The sequence below is a fragment of the Topomyia yanbarensis genome, chromosome 3 (assembly GCF_030247195.1).
Source record: "Topomyia yanbarensis strain Yona2022 chromosome 3, ASM3024719v1, whole genome shotgun sequence".
In the NCBI taxonomy this organism is placed as follows: domain Eukaryota; kingdom Metazoa; phylum Arthropoda; class Insecta; order Diptera; family Culicidae; genus Topomyia; species Topomyia yanbarensis.
In genome coordinates, this window is record NC_080672.1 from 383526947 (window position 1) to 383547167 (window position 20221).

The 20221-nt window shown below is 40.7% G+C and overlaps 1 protein-coding gene across 1 annotated transcript; it reads left to right on the forward strand.

Moving 5' to 3' along the window:
- The first annotated feature begins 10585 nt into the window (after nucleotides 1-10585).
- On the forward strand, nucleotides 10586-11458 carry LOC131688277 (uncharacterized). The gene has a single exon (XM_058972466.1). It carries the CDS (start codon nucleotides 10586-10588, stop codon nucleotides 11456-11458), a length of 873 nt encoding a protein of 290 aa, XP_058828449.1.
- Nucleotides 11459-20221: the final 8763 nt, after the last annotated feature.

Sequence of the window (20221 nt, forward strand, 5' to 3'; positions counted from 1 at the left end):
AGAGAATATCATTCATACAGCGAACACACCTGCAAAGTTTCGTTCGAATCGACGATGGTCATATTTTGCGGTCGGCCGGTTTCTCATGGAATCCCTCAGTATATAAAAATACTCATTCGTTTCGAAGTTATTGAAGAATTTTACATTTTTTACAGCAACTTCAACTGCATGGGCGTGGCCATCTACGTTATTGATCATACTATAGTTTTAGTCTCTTTAGGTTGCACGTTGACTATGATGTACTACTCCCAAGTATCATACATGGCAACTTCCGGTGTAATTATCGGGTAAACCACTACTCGGGTACTTATTTGTTCGGCAGACCCCTTTTGCCAGGGCGGCCTAGATGCATCCACTAGAATATTGGATTTTCGTATACAAACAAAAAAAAAGTAAGCAAATAATTTAATTTAATAAATTTACTGACTTTGTTTCCTATGCTGTACTGTGCATTGCTGGATCTCGCCGATCTGCTGCCACTACTGTTGGCGGGAAAGCGGGCGGTTGCTTCCGACCGGCCGACACTACAACGGCCGCGTTCTCCTTTGTCGTGTTTATTTTCTGCTCCGGCAGCAGTCCTCGGCGGTTAGCTAGGGAGGTGAGTTTGGCTCCTTTGTTGGAAACTCCCTAGCAACTCGATACTCGCGATCAGATGTTCTTCCTGGTTTCTTGCCATTGTGGGTCACGAACGGGAACACTCCATCCTTGGTGGTAACTTTTTTACTGATGGTATTAGTTATAAAATTTGAAACTTTTGTAGTTGTCATTATTTCCTTAATTGCAGCCACAAATTTCGCAACCGTTTGTGGTTCAGGTAAAGCTATTGGATCCTGTGTGTTGGCATATCATTCTGAAGATGAGTTTTCCTTATCGCTGTGTAATGGTATCTCCCCCTTCTGTTTTATACTGCAGGGTAAGGTAGGAGGGAATGTGTTACTTCTCAGTCAGACGGACCTCGAAAATGCCCCTAGTCCGTGGTCAAGCCATGGGGACCGTCTGGGGTGGGCTCTCAATGGCCTCTTTTGCACAGGCGAGCTCGAGACTCTGAGAGACGGTACTCTGAAGGTCGGCTATAGGGATACCATTCAGTTACACAATAATGCGACCCGATCAAGTTAATTTATCAAGTGTGTGTATGTCGCGGTCGGCCGGTGTTGACTGAATCTGATGCGGGTAGAAATTTTCCGATCGTCGGATGCTGTGTGAATGGGGGTAGCGATGGTAGCTCCGATGGTTTGGGTGGATGAGATCTGACTCTTTGGGCGTCCGCCGTCGCTCGGCGGAGGAGTGTTCTCGTCGTTACTATCACTGGACCGGATGATTACCACGGTTTAGCAGCAGAAATTGGTAGCGATCTAATGAAGCGCGCCTCGTGCTGGGAGTTAAGCTGGATTTAGTTCTCCACGTGCAGCTTCCCACGAGAGTGGCGATTCGTGAAATCGGCGTGGTCGTTCCGACGACTTTGGTCAAGTGCCGTCTCCTGGTTCTAGCAATTCGCCAACCCTGCGCTTCTGCGACGAAGGTCCTGGTTAGAGGGAAATTGGCGGATGGTTTAAGGTTATACTACTACACGTTCTTAATTGAAAGGTGTTTTAACACCGAGATTATAACTTTGCTTTCACTCAACTCTTTTCTAAAATTTTCAGGTCTTATCGCTGGGTTGCCTTAGCGGTAAATGAGCCCAATTAATCGAATGACTCAATAGCGATCTATTCTAAGCCAACTTCCTCTCTAATCTTCTCCCTTTTCCGACCTTCTCCGATTTTCCCCATTTGTATGTGTTTTGTGTGTTAATTTAGGTGTATTGTATAACAAATTTTGTTCCATGCTTTTTAAATTGACCGGTAGTCGCAGATATATTAGTGTAGTATTTTATCTTTTTCCTATAATTTATTACATTCAACATTAAGTAAACTTTACATATAATACTTTGACATAAATTCAACTCAATTTTTATTCTATAGATCGTATCGTATATATATAGCACTATGACCTGCACTTCTCTCACTCTCTTATCATTCACATCCTATGGCTGAATAGGAAAATGTACCCAAACGGTAACAAATGGCAAAATTAGATAGACTTGGCTTTGGTACCAATGTACTCCGTTGGATGCAATCGTATCTCAGTAATCGTCGTCTGGCTGTCAAAATAGATGGTTGTGTATCCGAATAATTCTTCGCTACATCTGGTATTCCGCAAGGCAGTCATCTCGGTCCTTTGATTTTTCTCCAGTATTTTAATGACGTTAACTTTTCTTAGAAGGACCACGGTTGTCATTCGCTGATGACCTTAAGTTATACCACAAAATCCGGAATAATGACGACGCAGTTTTTCTTCAACGTCAATTAGTGAACTTTGCGGATTGGTGTGAAATCAACCGAATGACCCTAAATTTTAAAAAACATCATGATCATTACGTTTTCGAGGAAAAAAAACGCCAATTCGATTCGAATACTGTCTAACAGAATCCACGATTGACAGAGCAAATTGTGTCAAAGATCTCGGAGTTTTTCTCGATGAACAATTGACATTTAAGCAGCATATCAGCTATATTGTCGCAAAAGCATCACACTGTTTGGGGTTCATAATGAGAATATCTAAGAACTTTTCAGATATTTACTGTTTGAAGTCTCTTTATTACTCACTCGTTCGATCAACATTGAAATATTGCTCTGTTGTGTGGAACCCTCATTACCTCAACGGTGTCCGCCGAATTGAGTCAGTACAGCGCAGGTTTGTTCGGTTATCCCTCCGCCAGTTGCCTTGGAGCAAGCCACACCAGCTGCCAAGTTACGAAAGTCGTGGATAGCTTATCGTACTCGATACATTGCAAGTGCGGCGGGACCTGACTGCCCCGAGCTTCTTAGTGCGATAAATATGAACGCTCACCCTTGTTCTTTCCGCAAGAATTTATTCCTCCGACTACCTCTTCGCCGGACTAACTATGGAACGAACGGTGCCGTCATTGGTTTGCAGCGGACATTCAACAGAGTTTCAACCGGATTTGACTTTCACACCCCGCGTAGAAGAATTCAAACAAATTTTTTAACTATTTTAAGAAATTATTATACTGTTAATATTAACTGTAAATAAATAAATAAATATATAAATAAATAAATAAATAAATATATAAATAAATGGGATGGTTCACCCGCATTCTCACCAAAAAGACACCAATTGAAATACTTGGAAAGTAGTTTCTCCATGTGTCATACGTAATAGATTCCACTGCTCCGAAATCTGACATGAATCTTTTAATTGCCACTTTGCAAGTAAGTGGAGATGAATCATTGAAATTTAACTACAATATCTCCATTTTCCATGTATATAGGGATCTTGATTTCAGCGTTGTCACAAACAAGCACGTGTTTTAAGTTGTTCTGCGAAATGAATATTTTCGCCTGGGCGAATTTGTTGAAGGTTATCAGCACCGCATGCCTGACGTGCTCAAGCTGTATGAAGGTGACTTCCGAAAACCTAAGCTGCATTTTCCACATTCGAGATTTTTTTTTCTAGAAATAACCTGAATGAACAAGCGACTGACCCTAAGGATAAAAAATCTATAATCGAAACAAAAATAAGATCAGACTTGTTAGGTTTAAAAAAAAATAAATGATTTGATTACAAGTCATAGGGTTGTCTTCATTTTGTTTTTGATTTATTTAATTTCCTGTCTTCGCAACTGCTGGATTAATATCGAAATCAATTATTAGAAAGAAAAGGAAAACTTCTCAAACTTGTATTTAGGGTTGCCACACCGGTTTTAGAGGCGAATTCCGGGTCTTCGTTCGGGTAATTCGGATTTCGCCCGGAAGAAGTGGATTATTTTTTGAATCTTCCAGCACACAGTCATCATAAACATCATCCTCGGACTGCAGGTGCCATTTAAAAAGTGTTCACCACCATTTGGGTTCAGCTTTACTTTTCCCTACAAGACCTTCGTTTCAATGGATCATCGTATAATATGCTCCCCACAAAGATTCTCGAAAGATACTGAAGTGTGTCCCACCTTTGCTTACTGTGGAACAGAGCAAAGCTCGCTTGGGTTATCCTCCACAGCGAGAGTTGTTAGTGCTTTTGGATTCTTTGTGGATATTTGAGGAAGCGAAGTACTACACCCAAGTAAATCAACAAAACTATTCACAAATGCGAAAAATATACCTAAATATGAATGGCACAGAAAAGTGATATGCTTTATCAAAACAATACACTCTACGGTGACTGTGAAGAAAATTTGACTTTTTTTGCTTTTCAGAATGTTTTTCGATTAAAAAAATCACAACTTTGATATTTGGCAATGGTTTCCCATTAATAGATGCCTAATTTATAAACTTTTCGATTAATATAACTAAATGATTCCGATTGTTGTGATTTCATCTTTCATCAAAATCCCGAATTTTTTCAACTTTTTAAAATCTTTTGCTAGAAGAAAATTCTACAATCTTTGATTGGAGTGCTTAGCAAAACCGGTTAATTAGAGCTTCATACCGAATCTCAAAAATAATTGAGAATTCAAAACTCGAAAACTCATCCATAAATATTGTGACGAATGATCACGTTTGTTGGGTTAAAATTCATCGGAAAGCCTAATATATCTCATTATGAAAGAACTTTCATATATAATACATTTAAACTTTTAATATATAACCCGATTTAGAACGATTTTTTTTATTTTTCTGCTTTTTACTAGAAATTAGTTACAACATTCTTATAATATACTTCAAAGTCTGCTAACACACCAACACAAATAACAGGAAAATTTGTGTTTTTCATAGGATTATGAAAGTTTTCTAAACTAGCATAGCGTAAAATCTACCCACAATCCTTATTTGAAATTTGATCCATATTTCGGAATTTTTTCCATTTTCTTTATTCTTACATGGATTTTTTTTTTAATTTCGTTAAAATTTCATTGATCGATTTATTTTAAGTTGTCAATTTTTTGTATTTCTGCAATTTTTACATTCTGCCTTTTTTATCTATTTCCATATTTATATATTTACCAGATTTAAATTTGATCCATTTTTTCACGTTATTAATTTTTTTCATTTCTATCACTACCACTTACTTTAATTTATAGACTCATTTACCTATTTTCTTCATTTTATTTTTTCTATTGTTTCATATTTTAAAAACCTGCTTTTTATTTGTATCTTTTGTCATTCCATCCATTTTTTTAAAATTTGTCTTTTTACTCCATTTAGTTCTTAGCATACCCTTTTTCTAATTTCTCTTGTTCTCCATACTTTTTTGCATTTTACAAGTATTTTTTCTTTTTTCAAATTCGTCCTTATTTGTCTTATTGTCTCATTACTTACTCTTTTTCAATTTTGTTCCATGTTCTCTAGTTTTTAGCTTTACGTAGTTTTATTGTTTCCCACTGTTAACTTAGTATAATTTTATTTATTTTTGCACATTTACCCAATTCTTTCATTCTATTCATTGTTGTTATTTTTTCATTTTTTCCATTTAACCTATTTTGAAAGTAATTTTTCTGCTGACCATTTTCCTATACGTTTTCTTTTAATTTTTTATTTTCTTGTTTTTTTTTTAATTTCCCTACAAAACATTTGAATTTTGCCATTACCCGTACTTTCTCTTCATTTTACATTTAGCTCGCTGTTTGAATTTATTTCAATTTTTTTCTAATGCCTTTTTTCATTCTCTAAATAATTAAAATCATTCTCTAAATAGTTAAAATGCATTTTTTTTAAATTTCTTCTTGTTATTTTCTCCATTTTGTGTGTTTCTATAGTATACCATTTTGGTTTTCTATTTTTTTTGTTTTCTAGTTTGTCAGTTTGCTTCATTTTTCATCAATCCATGCCTTCCAAATCCCTTTATTTATTTTCGTCTTTTCATTGTTCCAATTTTTCAAAATTTTCCTGTTAGTCGTTTTTTTTTTAATTTTACCATTGTTATTTTATTTTTGTTTTTTATGTTTATTCTACTAATTTTATGCACTCTTAACGTTTTTTTCATTTTTTCTTTTGCATTGAATATTTTTTGTTTTGACGTTAAATATATTTTGTTATTCTCGGTTCATCAAGTTTTTCAGTTTTATGCATTTTTATATTAATGTTTGGTTTCCTTCTAGAAGTTTTTATTTCATTTTCATTGATTCCTAAAATTTTTCTACTTTCACCCATTTTTCATTATTTTCACCTTTTGTTCAACAATATTCGACTTCTATAATCTTTGAAATCTGTTTGAAATTTTCTTTTATTTTTTATTAATTTTTATTTTTCTGTTTTAGTTTTTCACGATTATACATTTTTTTACAATAGACTTTAACTTGTTTATTTGGTTGATTTTGCTATTTTTGTTTTTTGTACATTCTTTCAATATTAAGTTTTCCCATTGTCTTTTTTATTTTTCCATTGATCGCCGTTTAGATAATATTTTTAATTTTTTTAATTACTACATTTTAAATCATTCCATTTTTCTTTTACTAACACTATTGACAAAAATGGCTCTTTTCAAAGTCACCAAAACTTTTGAAAAGGTATTTAAAATCCTTTAAAGTATAAACAGTTCAACGATTTTTCCGTCATTGTCACTACACATAACTAGAGAAAAAATTGGTACATAACTATAAAATTTCAGTGAATATCAGTTAACTCCAATGAATTTCAAACTTTAGCTTTTTGGTATTCGGGCAATATACAGTGGTGGGACCCGTACGTTACACCCTCCCCCCCCGGGCCCGCATTTTCTCTCTACGGCCATGAATACACGCCGCCGCTAGGTATCAACAGCGTGACCAAAAATGTCGCTTACGCCGCCGCCGAGCTAAAATATATCGGCTCACATATCTATGAAGGACTACTTTCTAAAGACCTTTTTCGAATTTTTGAATTCCGATGAAGGTACGAGCGCCATTCCATGGTACTGCATTTCATCTATTTGTTTTCATTGGTAATTTCAAAGATCAGGGGGAGTTGTGAAGGGGTTTTCGTATACAACTAAAATTGTTATACATGACTAATTTGATGTTTTATAATATGGAAAAATCCCCTATCTATTTCGTCTTTCCGTTTTAGAGTTGTTGCTGCTCCTGTCAATCGTTCTAATATTAAGCAATCAATATTTTCCTTGATTTAGCCAAGAAGAACACAAATAGGACAAATGGTAAAAAAACGATCAGCAAATTATCAATCTATGGTTCTCATTTATGCGCGAAATTTTACGATCCAATTATGTCACCAGTGTAATAACAATAAAATATTTGTGTTTTATATGGGGAATTATCGAAAACTGATATAAATAAATGAGAAAGGCAAACAATGCTCCATTAGGGACCATTCAAAAATTATGTAACGTGAAAATTGCCCAAAATTGACTCCCCCCTCCCCCCATGTAACAAATTGTCACAAATTTCTCCACCCCCCCCCCCATATTACGTAACAAATTCCAAGAAAAATTTTTTTCTTCGGTGAAAATATGTGACGTAACGATTTAGCTAACTCCCCCCTATGTCACAACATGTCACAACTTGTCGTGCCCCCTCCCCCTCTAAAAGCGTTACCTAATTTATGAATGGTCCCTTAGGTGGAATAAAACAGGTTTTTATAATAGAACTCTACTAAATATTTACGGAAAAACTATGATTGGACACATTCTATCGTGTTCACAAATGTAAAGTTATGGACCCTAACTTCGCCATGAAAGCTTTTCTTTCTTAGTTAGCGATTTTTTTGTGATTAATATATTGTAAGGCTAAGCAGGGATAGTATAGCACGCTTCTGCACAGCTTCAAGGCAGCTTTTTGACAGGTTAAGAAAAATGGGAGGTGCCGTTGTTTAATGAAATTGGATAGATAAGGAGTGCTGTTTGTAAAATTTGCGTCGAATAATCGTTGCTAATAGTTTCCTGCAGAGCGTGTTAGCGAAACCAGTATCGCCCTGGGAATATCATTTATATCTGTCTGACCTACATTTTAGCATGCTCAAAATCACTCCCCCTCGAATCAAAGTCAGTTTCTTTACATTTTAGGACATGCTACGAAAAGAGAATAAAAACAATTACTTCCCGATAGCTTTCAATTCCTAGTGCCACTAAAGTCCGACCATACATCCCACCACACGAAAGCCCACTCCTGGCTCGAGAGCCCTTTCGTTCCACCAGGCCACGGCGGCAATATCCAATCCATCCGCTGCATGTGCAATAAGCGTCCGAGCGTGTATTTATTGCTTCCTGTTGAGCTGAAGGTTTACTAGCTGCTGCTTTATTGAAGCAAAAATATTTTTTAATTACCACTTCCTGCCAGCCAGATGCACGGAAGCAGTAAAAGGAAGGTATGCTCACTTGACCGGCTCTGGGCAAGGAAACACAAAGCAGCGCAAATAAATAACAAGTTCTTTTTACGCCTTTCAGCACCCATTTTCAGGTTCACTCCGTCTGGGGAAGAGTTATTTAATTTCCGCTCGCTCTTCTACGTTTTTTTTGTGTGCTGTTTTGTTATGTACGCTCGACCAACTGGGAAAGTGTTCCCTGCAGTGCACGGGTTTACTTAGCGTGGAGGACGGAGGGGGACAGGAAAATGCAACAGGGAGGTGACATGCCAGTTTCCGGTTACTGTTATGGGTCTTTTCTTGTCGCTGTTGTTGGGTTTTCCAGCTAAATTTACTTCTTCGCGCGGCAATTTCTTGTCACCCGCTACATTTTTAACGAGAGCGTATAATTAGTTTACCTGTGACTGTCCAGAGCACTTGGTGCTGTAGCCACAAAACAATGTCAAGCTGTCCTGCTGCGTTAATGGGGGCTCTGAGCGTTTGAAGAAAAAAAGAATGGTTAATTAGTAGTGGCGATCATAAATATTTAATTGGTCGATCGGATGATGAAGCTGGAGGATGAAATAAAGCTCCATAAAAATAGTCAATCACATCAAGTAAGTTGATATCATGTTACCTTTCTAAACTTGAGGAGTTTTGGGAGAAGGTGAACGATGTGATCTTGGACATCGAAACACACGAAGATTTCGAAACAGAGGATGACGCCTATACTGAGCAACAGTTGGAGTTTGGAAACCGCTACTACCAGGTAAAGTCGGTGTTGTTAGACAAGATCAAGGAGCTAGACGAACCTGCTGTCCTGAACGCCTCCATCCGAGGACTCGACATGACACAACAACCCACCATTGAGCATGTGAGACTCCCACAAATCAAGTTGCAAACCTTCGATGGCAACATTGATGAGTAATTAAGCTTCCGCGATCTATACACATCGCTCATCCATTGGAAAGCGAATTTACCGTATGTTGAGAAATTTCATTGCCTGAAGGGATGTCTGTCAGGAGAAGCTAAGGCTGTTATTGACCCACTGTCGATTACAAGGGCGAATTACCAGGTCGCATGGGAGACACTAGCCAAACGCTACAACGACAGTAAACTCCTGAAGCGGCGTCAGATTCAAGCGCTGTTTAAGTTACCTAATCTGGTTAAGGAGTCGGCCAACGAATTGCAGTCGTTACTGGAGGGATTCGAGCGTGTAGTTCAGACCCTTGATCAGCTGGTACAACCCGCCGACTACAAGGATCTTCTACTGCTAGACATATTAGCTTCGCGTCTAGACAGTGGAACCAGGAGAGCTTGGGAAGAGCATTCCTCCACCAAGGAGCAGGATACGGTGAAGGACTTGACCGAATTCTTGCAAAGACGGATCAGGGTACTGAGAGCATTGCCAACTAGAATCCGTTGAATCCAAGGTTGTCGTACCACAACCGCAAAGGAAGCCATTTGTAGCGCGCTCTAGCCATAGTGTCGTACAAAACACAGGAGGACGGTACATTGCTTGTTCGGAATCCCATCCTCTTTATCAATGTCCAGCTTTCTAACGTGATCTGGCTGCGGTTTGTTCTTCACGATATGTGTGCCGTAATTGCAAGGGCAAGCACCAGACATTGGTATGTTTTCGGACGGACAGCGAAGGCGGTAAGGAGTCAACCGCTAAGGGAGCAAACAGTTCCGGGAATCCCAAGGAAGGGGAAGCTAGTACCAGAATAGCCAGCACTCCATCAGCTGTTTCATCCAACATGTCTGGTCAGCGCAGCTCATCGGTTTTACTCGCTACGGCCATCGTCTTAGTGGAGGACGATCAAGGAGGTAGTTATCAAGCAAGGGCTCTGCTGGATTCGGGTTCTGAATGCAATTTCATGACCGAGCGGTTATGTCAACTGAAGAGCGTTCAACGGCGACGGTCCGACGTGTCGGTGTACCGGATTGGGCTATCCATTACCAACGTCAAGCATAAGGTGACAACAACAGTCAAGGCGCGAGTATCTACTTTCTCGCTGAAGATGGAGTTTCTTCTGTTACCGAGTGTTACAGCAAATCTTCTGATAGCCAACGAAGAAATGACGGAATGGGAAATCCCAACTGGCGTGGAGCTAGCGGATCCAGAGTTTTTCAAGTCCAAGGCGGTTGATTTAGTGCTTGGGATCTAGTACTTCTTCGCATTCTTCCACACTTGGAATGAAGTCCACTTAGGCAGGGGCCTTCCTACTCTAACCGAGTCGGTATTCGGATGGGTAGTAGCTGGCACGGTTGAAGGCTCGCTGGAAATCCAACGTATAACCTGCAATATGGCAGTCGGTCTGGAGGAAATATTGACTCGTTTCTGGGCCTGTGAGGAGATCGATTCTACCTCTACTTATTCGCCTGAGGAAGCACGCTGCGAGAAGCAGTATGCTAGAGCTGTACGAAGGGGAACGGATGGCCGATACACAGTCTTACTACCAAGGGATGAAGTCGCACTGGCAAGGATGGGCAAGCCAAGGGACATCGCATTCCGGCGACTAGAAGCTTTGGAACGCAGACTGTCGAAGGATCCCGAGCTCCGGCAACAGTACAACCAGTTCATGGCGGGATACCTGGAGCTAGGCCATATGCGAAAGGTATCTGTGGCACCAGATGAGGAAGGCACACACTGCTTCTTACCGCATCATCCAGTGGTCAAACAAGAAAACACCACAACCAAGGTCAGAGTGGTCTTTGATGCATCGTGCAAAACTTCTTCGGGAACATCTCTAAACGATGCTCTATTAGTGGGGGCGGTGATTCGGGATGATCTCCGGTCAATTATTCTACGTAGTCGAACCAAGCAGTATATGGTGGTAGCAGACGTCGAAAAGATGTTTCGGCAAATCCAGATTGATGAGAGGGACATGCCTCTTCAACGAATTATGTGGCGTGTCGATAGGGCCGTGAAGGTCGGTATCTTCGAATTAACCACGGTTACCTATGGATCCAAGCCCACCCCGTTCCTCGCAACCAGAACTCTGAAGCAATTGGCTATGGACGAGCAAGCACAATATCCATTAGCAGCAAGAAGTGCAATCGAAGACGTCTACATGGACGATGTTTTGACCGGTGCTGACGAAGCAGAAGCAGCGTTGGAACTGCGAATCCAGCTAGACGAGATGATGGATAAAGGCAGATTCCGTCTGAGAAAGTGAGCTTCCAACTGCTTGATGATATTGCAGGGCACACCAGAAGAAAATCTGGCGGTAATGCAAGCGAAAGAAGTCCAGCTAGATCCCGATCCTGAAGTACGAACCCTAGGACTGGTGTGGCTTCCAGTTGATGATGTCCTGATGTTCCGGTTCAAAATACATCCAGCTACGCTATTCGATCCATTGGACCTGGTAGGAGCAGTAATCACAACCGCAAAGGTTTTCATGCCGCTACTGTTGTGTCTAAAGGATGGCAATGGAAGGACCTTAGATTGGGATAGTCCACTGCCATCAAGGCTTGACACAGAATGGCGAGATTTCCATTCTCAGTTGCCACTACTAAACAGTCTGAGAATCGACCGCTGCGTTATAAAACCGAAGGCAGTTACCATAAAGCTACACTTCTTCTCAGATGCATCCGAGCGAGAATACGGAGCATGCGCGTATACTAGAAGTGTGGATTCAACGGGAGGTGTTAGAGTCGTATTACTGTCGTCCAAATCCAAGGTAGCACCGTTGAAATGCCAATCCATTCCACGCTTGGAACTGTGTGGAGCATTGATGGCGGCTCAGCTTTCGGAGAAGATTTCTAAGGCGATCAAGATGAACGTGCAGCATTTTTTCTGGACGGACTACCTGCGTTCTCCAATAGCTAAAGGCAGTACCCACGACGTTGACTACATTCTAATCGCGTGGCGAAAATTCAAGGAATCACCGAGACGCATATTTGGCAGCACGTTCCAGGAACCCAAAATCCGGCCGACTTAATTTCGCGCGGATTAACTCCAGAGCAGATCCAGCACAGTGAGCTGTGGTGGGAGGGCCCATCATGGTTTTAGACAGGACTAGATTCATGGCCAAGACTACCAACAATGACAGGCGTTGAGGACGTAGAAGGGGAGATGCGCCGCTTAGCAGTTCCATGTGCGAAACAGCAGGAGTATTAGGGAACCTGGTACGTTAGCAAGTTCTCCAACTATCAAAATTTGATGAGAAGTACAACGTACTGGCTACGATCGAAAAATATTCTCAAGCGGACTGAGGCTAGCAGAAGATGGAAAGGAGTTCTACAGGCAGCAGAATTAAAGGAGACAGAGCACACGTTAATGGGACGCATTCAGCAGGAAACGTTCCCGAAGGAGTGGTAGGCGCTTTCGAACCATGAAGCGGTATCAAGAAGTTCACAGTAGTCTGGAGACAATCTGATCAAAGTTGGAGGGCGATTGGGCCACTCACAGAAAATTTAAGATACCAAGCATCCAATAGTTCTTCCAGCAACACATCTTCAAACAAGAATTCTACTAGAGCATTTTCATAAGAAGTTACTTCACGCAGGACCGCAGCTTCTGCTTGGCACCATAAGGCTTCAGTATTGGCCATTGGGAGGCCGCAGTGTAGCTCGGTAAATAGTTCATCGGTGCCAACGTTGTTTCCGAGCAAAGCCAAGACCTGTTCAGCAGTTCATGGGTGAGCTGCCCGCAGCGCGTGTAACGGAATTAAGGCCTTTCTCAAGTACGGGAGTCGATTATTTCGGTCCGGTACATATACGCCCAGGTCCCCGTCGTACGGTAGTGAAGGCTTATGTAGCAGTATTCGTCTGAATGAGAAGGAAAGCCGTTCATCTTGAGCTGGTAACAGATTTGTCTACGGATCGGTTTCAGGCGTTACGTAGATTTATTGCAAGAAGAGGCAAGTGTTCCGACCTGTACTCTGATAATGCAATCAGCCCGATTCCATCAACGACGTTCATCTGTTTTCTAAAGTTATGGCAGCGACCTTTCCCGGTTAGGTAAAGCTAAGGAGGGTATATGGCCTCCCGGAGTTACTCAAGATACTGCGCACCTTAAATTAGTACCACAATTGCAGCTTGCCGACGGGCGCAATCAACCCGATTCCATCGCCGACTTTTACCTGGTTTCCACGGAACTTGTATGCTATGGCAACGACCTTTTCCGGTCAGACCCACAATTTCAGCTTGCCTATGGGCACAATCAGCTAGAATCCATCACCGACGCTCATCTGCTTGCCACGGAACTTGGCAGCGTCCCTTCTCGGTCAGATCTACAATTGCAGTATACCAACGGACGTGATCAGCTAAACTCCGTCACCGATGGCCATCTGCTTGCCACGGAACGTGAATGTGATGGTAGTGACCTTCTCCGGTCAGGTAAAAATAAGGAGGGTATATGTCCTCCCGAAGCTACTATAGATTCTGCGCACCCTGAATCCGATCCACAATTGCAGTTTACCACCGTTTACAATCAGTTTGATTCTATCACCGACGCCTGTATGTTGACAACGAAATCTGAAAGCAGAGACTACGATCTGCTCCGGTCAGATAACAGCAGTCTAAAACAATTAGAGGAATTTGAAGTTCCTGCTTTCGTTTACACAGGTAAATGCAATGAATGTATATGTTCTTCCGAAGTGGGACATACAGATGCTGCTCCCGCTGAAAATCCACCCCTATTACAGCCGGACGCCACCACTATCGCCGCTCGTCTTTCTACCGCTCAACCATCAGGACACCATCTGGAGGAACATCTTAGTATCTACTACCAGAACGTGAGAGGACTACGCACAAAAATGAACGAATTGATCGTCGCTGTTTCAGAGGCCGAATATGATGTCATTGTTCCAACCGAAACGTGACTGAATGATCAAATCCAACCGATCCAGTTATTCGGACCAAGGTACACGGTTTACCGTAAAGATCGCGATCCAGACAGTACAGGGAAAAAACGTGGTGGTGGTGCATTGTGCTTATTGCAGTGTACAACCGGCTCTCGTCCAAACATAAAACTGATACTAACGATCTCGAACAACTATGGGTAGATGTTCGCGGGCGCGATACTAATATTTGTGTAGGCGTAGTATACATTCTCTACGATTCCGCAAGTGATATAGATATTATTCAGAAGCACATAGACTCAGCACTTGACATCGCAACTTCCACTCAACCTAACACGGCTCATCTACTGTCTTAACTCTAGACCGCTAAGTGCGATGTCCGACGATCCGAATGATCTGGAACCTTTGACTCCAGAACATTTTTTGATTGGAGACTCCATGCAACAACTGCCTGCTCCAGACTTCACTGCTGTTCCGCTAAATCGGTTGAAGCAGTGGCAAACAATACAACAAAAACTACAGCAATTCTGGAAACGACGGCGGTTGGAATATTTAACTCAGCTGCAGGGCAGAGTGAAGCGTTGGCAACCACCGATTCCAATCTCTGTTGGCCAATTGGTGATAATTCGCGACGACAACATACCCCCCATCCGCTGGAAAATGGGAAGGTCCACTCTGGAGACGACGGAGTTGTCAGAGTAGTGACACTAAAGACCGCAACAGGAATACTTGAAAGGCCCGTTGAAAAAAATTGTATCCTGCCATCATCAGACCAACAAGACTCCCAGTTGTAGATGATTCGATCCGTTCACCTGGTGCGCGAGAGGTTTCTTTTCTTTTCAGAAATTTCAGAAACTTCCGGGTGGGCGAGGATGTTTGCGACTGTCCTACTTTGTACCCGTTCTAGCGACGCTTCCCTCGACATTGAAATTGTTTGCTGCAAGGTGATCAGCGGTTGGACTACGTTGTGTTCGTGTGTTCGAGAGACGACATGATGGCAAACGTACACGGTGACTGGTGGACTGTCATCTGTTTATCCGAAAAGACAACACTGGTGCCCATTAAAACCCACATTAACCACTTTGAACACCTTTGGCGGAACCGGAAGCTTCGGGAAAGTAGCTAAGTTCTTGAATTAAATTTACATCTGCTTATGAAAAATGTCTGCGTCGTTTTTCTCAAATGTAATCTCAAATGAAAGCTACAGCATCCCTATTGACTGCTACTAAATTCCATTGGAATCGGAATTCTGGCTCCTGTGTTACGGGTTGTTAGTCCTGATCACTAATTGCAAAACAAGGTCTCTTTGACCACATTGAGAACCGGTGATGCTTCCGGAAGATCCGACGAATTGGCCAAACCCCGGAATTAGATTCACACTTGTTTCTCAAATATTACTGACTCTATTCTAACACTTTTGAATGATTCACATTGATTGCTATGGAATTTCATTTGAACGAAGTATTGGTTCTGGAGTTATGAGTGAAAGAATCCGACCACACACGAATTTCTCATATAAACCTTTTTTCCTTTAGAAAAGTTACATAATCACTCTGAAAATCGATGTTTTAACAGAGGGACGAAACTCTTACAGCAGTCGAATCACTTCGTCGAGTTTAGCAAATGTGTGTGCGTATGTATGTATGTGGCGCACATGGGTTACTCGAGATGATCGAACTGACTTTCTCAAACTTAGTCTCAAATGAAAGGCATAGGTTGCTATTGAATTTAATTTTGATCCGACATCCGGTTCCGGAGTTACTGGTTGAGAAGTGTGGACATACAGTAAATATAAACCATATAAACCGGTCGAGGGGTCTCAGTGGCCTGATTAGTTAATATTCTTTAGTTTGAATGAACTTTTTATTAGAAATAGAAATGATAAAAACAACTAAAAAGAGGCTCATGATTTCACTGGAGCGATACTTATTGAAATCACGATTTCAGCCTGCCTTTTTCATGGTTAATTCAAATGCAAGTACCTCTAAGTCAACGTTTGGGCCAACTTGTTTCTGTTTTCTATTTCATTACCTTAGGATAGCTCCGGAGTACCTGGCCAAGTATTTTTAAATTAGCCGTCATTCCGGTTTTTTTCGGGGGATTTAGATCTTTTGGCACAGGCCTGCGAAGTGGAGGTAGATGCTTTAGGAGAATTGCTTGCCAAATCATATGTTATTTGGCAAATTTAGTGATCTTCTGCTTTTCAAATTTCTCAGGGACGTTGAACTTTTGACGATTAGCGAAAAATGCAGTCCAAGAAGCTGCCGGAAATCTGCTTTGACATGCTGCATCAAGAACTGAGTATAAAACTACTGCGCACGTTTTTTCGCCACTGTATTCTGCCTTTCGGACCTTTTTGGGCTTTGTAGTGCGTTTTTTTGCATCTTGCACAAAAGTTTCGCTTAAGTGCTGTTATTTTCACCATGTCTCTCACTATCTTTTGTTTTTTTGTGTCTTATTTCCAGAATTCATTTTTTTGAATGACAGGAAACAAGGGTGTCACTTTGACGTTTTTGAGCAAGCAGAGGCGTACATAGGAAATATAAAAAAGCAGGACATAGCTATTACCACAACATTTTCTCTTTTTCTAATTTTAAGATTAGGATAGTTCATAATATAATGTTTGCATTTAATTGTAATATTGACCTCTCTTCTCGGTCGTCGAGATGCGTGCGTTTTGAAGCCACTGGTGGGAGTTGTATAATCCAACCCTGGAGCAATCGGGAGAATAAATGTGTTTATTTATGGAATCGGAGCCCTGAACCGTCGGCCAAGAATTGCCGTATAAGTCCGCCAAGCACCGTCCTCCGAACAATCACCCGGAACCGAATACGGTCCATCCTACAACGGAGGAAGAAAGGGGTAAGAGCCAGATCCCAAACAGGTTTGTCATTATGCCACTCATAATACTAGCAATTTGCCCAGCTCAAGATGGTGGGATGAGCGCACAATAATATGAAGCAAATTGTGTTCTTTGCTCGATAGCGCTAATAGCTCAATTGGATAAAGCCGCAGTACCACTGATGTCAACATTCAACTCGACAATTTTTCAAATGGCAGGTAATCAAATCCCAAATATTTAATATCGATAGACTATGCGCAAAATACCAACATTGTAAGGTTTATTATTTTTTCCTATCTTTTTGACAGCGTCGATAAAGTAGTTTCTGCACCCTTCTACTAAATTGATCATGTTAACCAGGTTATGTTTCCACAATAAGTGTTAACCAAAGGGGCGCAAAACTGACACACCACGCTACGGCTCTGGTGATAATTATTCTCTCAAAAATCGAATATTAAGTACTTATTCATATTCTTATTCAATAAAGGAGTTCTAAAAACAGAGATTTTTTTGAAAATCTGTGAAATAATGCTCATTAATTAATCCGTTTAATTTTCTGTGACCTAAACCAAAGATTTGTTGTATTCCTTCAATGGATTTTCAAATAATTTAACTCGAAATAGAGCTAAAACAATATTGACTTAATTGCTCTATTATCGCTCGCCTCCTAAATCACGAAAATTTTGTTCAAAAAACAATTTGTTCGCACCAAATAAAGCTCCAACAATGACATCAAAGCAACAGGTTCCCATATCTCCAAACGAATCCCAGTAGTGCCAGAAATACCACGTCTTGTCTATAATTTCTCCCGCAACCGAATCCGGAACAAATATTGCAATCTTCTTCCCTGCACCCGACGTCATTTATCACGGGCTCCCAAAAAATGACAGCTACCATCTGTTCGACGGTTGCTGTCCACTTCGTATAGCATGCCCCACGGCCCGCATTCTAGTGGCGGCGAATGACTTTCATTCGACGGTTGTTTGCTTGCGGAAGATGGACGGCCACGGTCGGCCATCTAATTTACCATCGTCGCTTGCGGTTTCTCCTGTGTTTTTTTTTTGTTTCCACAGCCACTTTTCCATCTTATATTTTTTTAAGTTCCGCTCCTCGGACAACGTTGCACAAACATCAACCGGCATAATTGAATGGATTTTTAATTGGGTCATTATATTTTACCACAATCTTCGTCCTGCAAGACTCTCCCGTTGTTGGCTTGCCCCCTGTCTTCCACCACAGATTGGTTCGGGATGGTCTCGCCCTCTTTGTAAGTGCATGGAAATGAAAATATTATAAGCAGAATATAAAACCACAACATTAAGCTTTTAATAGTGTTCTAAAAGCTGCTCTCGTAAACGGTACTGAAGGAAAATAAAGATGATATAACCAACAGGACGAGAGAGATGAAAATCTTGAATGCCCAATAAGGAAGCCTCTCCAACCGGCAGCGCAGCAGCGGTGGAGGGCGGAAGAAAATTAAGAACAAAAATAAACGCGAAAAGCGGACGGATGGACAGCAGCCACTAGACGGAATAGGAGACGGGGAAATGGGGGGACGAATTGAATTGAAAAGTGTGCTCCTTCCCGAATGAGCCTGGGGCCGGTACTGACTTTTCCGCAACGCCACACTAACCTTATCCCAAGTCTCAGGGAATTGCATTTTTGCCCGCCCACCGCCAAAGTAGGAGTTCGTTGTTTTTTTTTCTCGATCAGTCCAACTATGGTCTGGTCGCGTTTACTTTACTTGTTGAAAGGAATTTCTTTGTGGTCGTTCGCAAAGCAGCAGTTTGTTCTTGACTGACAATGCAATGTCTGCCGTTTGATTCTAGCGCCTTAGGGTTGCCTAGGGTTATAGTTTTATAAATTAAAACATGATCAATCAAAATTGACAGTGATTGTAACTTTTTTTTCTCGGCAACTTGATTGGAAATACTATTAGGGGGATAGTGTCTGTAGTTTTTCTCAACCAACGAACAACACAGCAGTAAAAGAAGCCACTTTGAATAGCTTCAAGAGATGACTCTATTCATTCGTTAATACAAATGAAAACAAGAAACACATACCGTTTATGTTTGCGGTCGTCAGTGAAGTTTCGTTTTTTTTTGCATCGCATATGCGGCTAGTTTTTATTGTTTTTATTTTATTCCACCAACACGATCCAGCGTACTGTGCATACTTTGGACGTTTCGTTCGTTGTTTGGTTATAAATATAAATTGCTCTTGAAGGTTTAAGCTCGACAGTTCCAGCAAATTATATTAAATAGTCGAGAAAACTAGTTGCGTTTGTTTATTGGCTTCGCATTTCATTATTTGTTTTTATCAAAATATACAATGTTGTGTTGACAATGCTTTGTTAAATTCAAACTACGGTAACGATAGTGACCACTTCAAACTAGTTCACGGACTCAACCGTTGGATATTATTTGAAGCGAATGTACGTTCATTGGCAACATAATTACCCCAAGAAACTAGTTTATAAAATTTCGTTTCAATGCAAATCAAAAAATTACCCACAGCGAAAATTTTTTGAAAAAAATTGGAACAGGTCTTCACAGTTTAAAACCAAAGTTTGTATGGGGAGCTAGGGATGTTCAATAGGGAAGATTTCAGTAAAAGATTCACATTTTTCATATTTTCGCTTTTTTTTCAATTCGTTTATTTGATAAGGCACGTTTGCGTTAGCTTAAAGGTGCCATTTTTTCATTGTTTTACATTTTGAATTTCTTAAAACTAGGGGCTTACACATTTCAAAATTATTTTGTTTTTATATAATGAAACTTAAAAAAAACTTTACAGCTAACTTATACATATACAAGAGGGGATAATATAATATTCGTAAGATTAGGGGGACGGGTCATTTTGTGTGTTCTTTGTATAGTAATGAACTTTATGATTTTTAGAAGGGAGATTATTGGAGCAAATAATTATTAACTAAGGGGAACATTTTACAAGCTTATTAACTAGATATAACTGGAGGGAGTGGTTCAATTTTATTAAGACTAGGGGGAATTGATTAAGACTATTTTAAAGTAGTGGTACTGTTGGGCATTTCTTGACAAAATTAAATATTGATCAACTAAAATTAAAAGATAGGGGGCACATAAGTTTTGGGAGAATATTCAACGGGAAGAAAGAGGGGGGGGGGGGGGGGGGCGGTGAAGTCATACATCTGTGTATCAGAGACATGGGAGAGAGGGTGGACAAGGCTGACAGGGTGGGGGGAGATATAAGCTTTCAGTTTCCGGCATCGGGAATCAACGGCCAGGATTACAGATTTGGACGGATGCATAATG

Excerpts from the sequence above, each read along its gene's own strand:
- LOC131688277 (XM_058972466.1), top strand. The coding sequence starts at position 10,586 with ATGGCAGTCGGTCTGGAGGAAATATTGACTCGTTTCTGGGCCTGTGAG.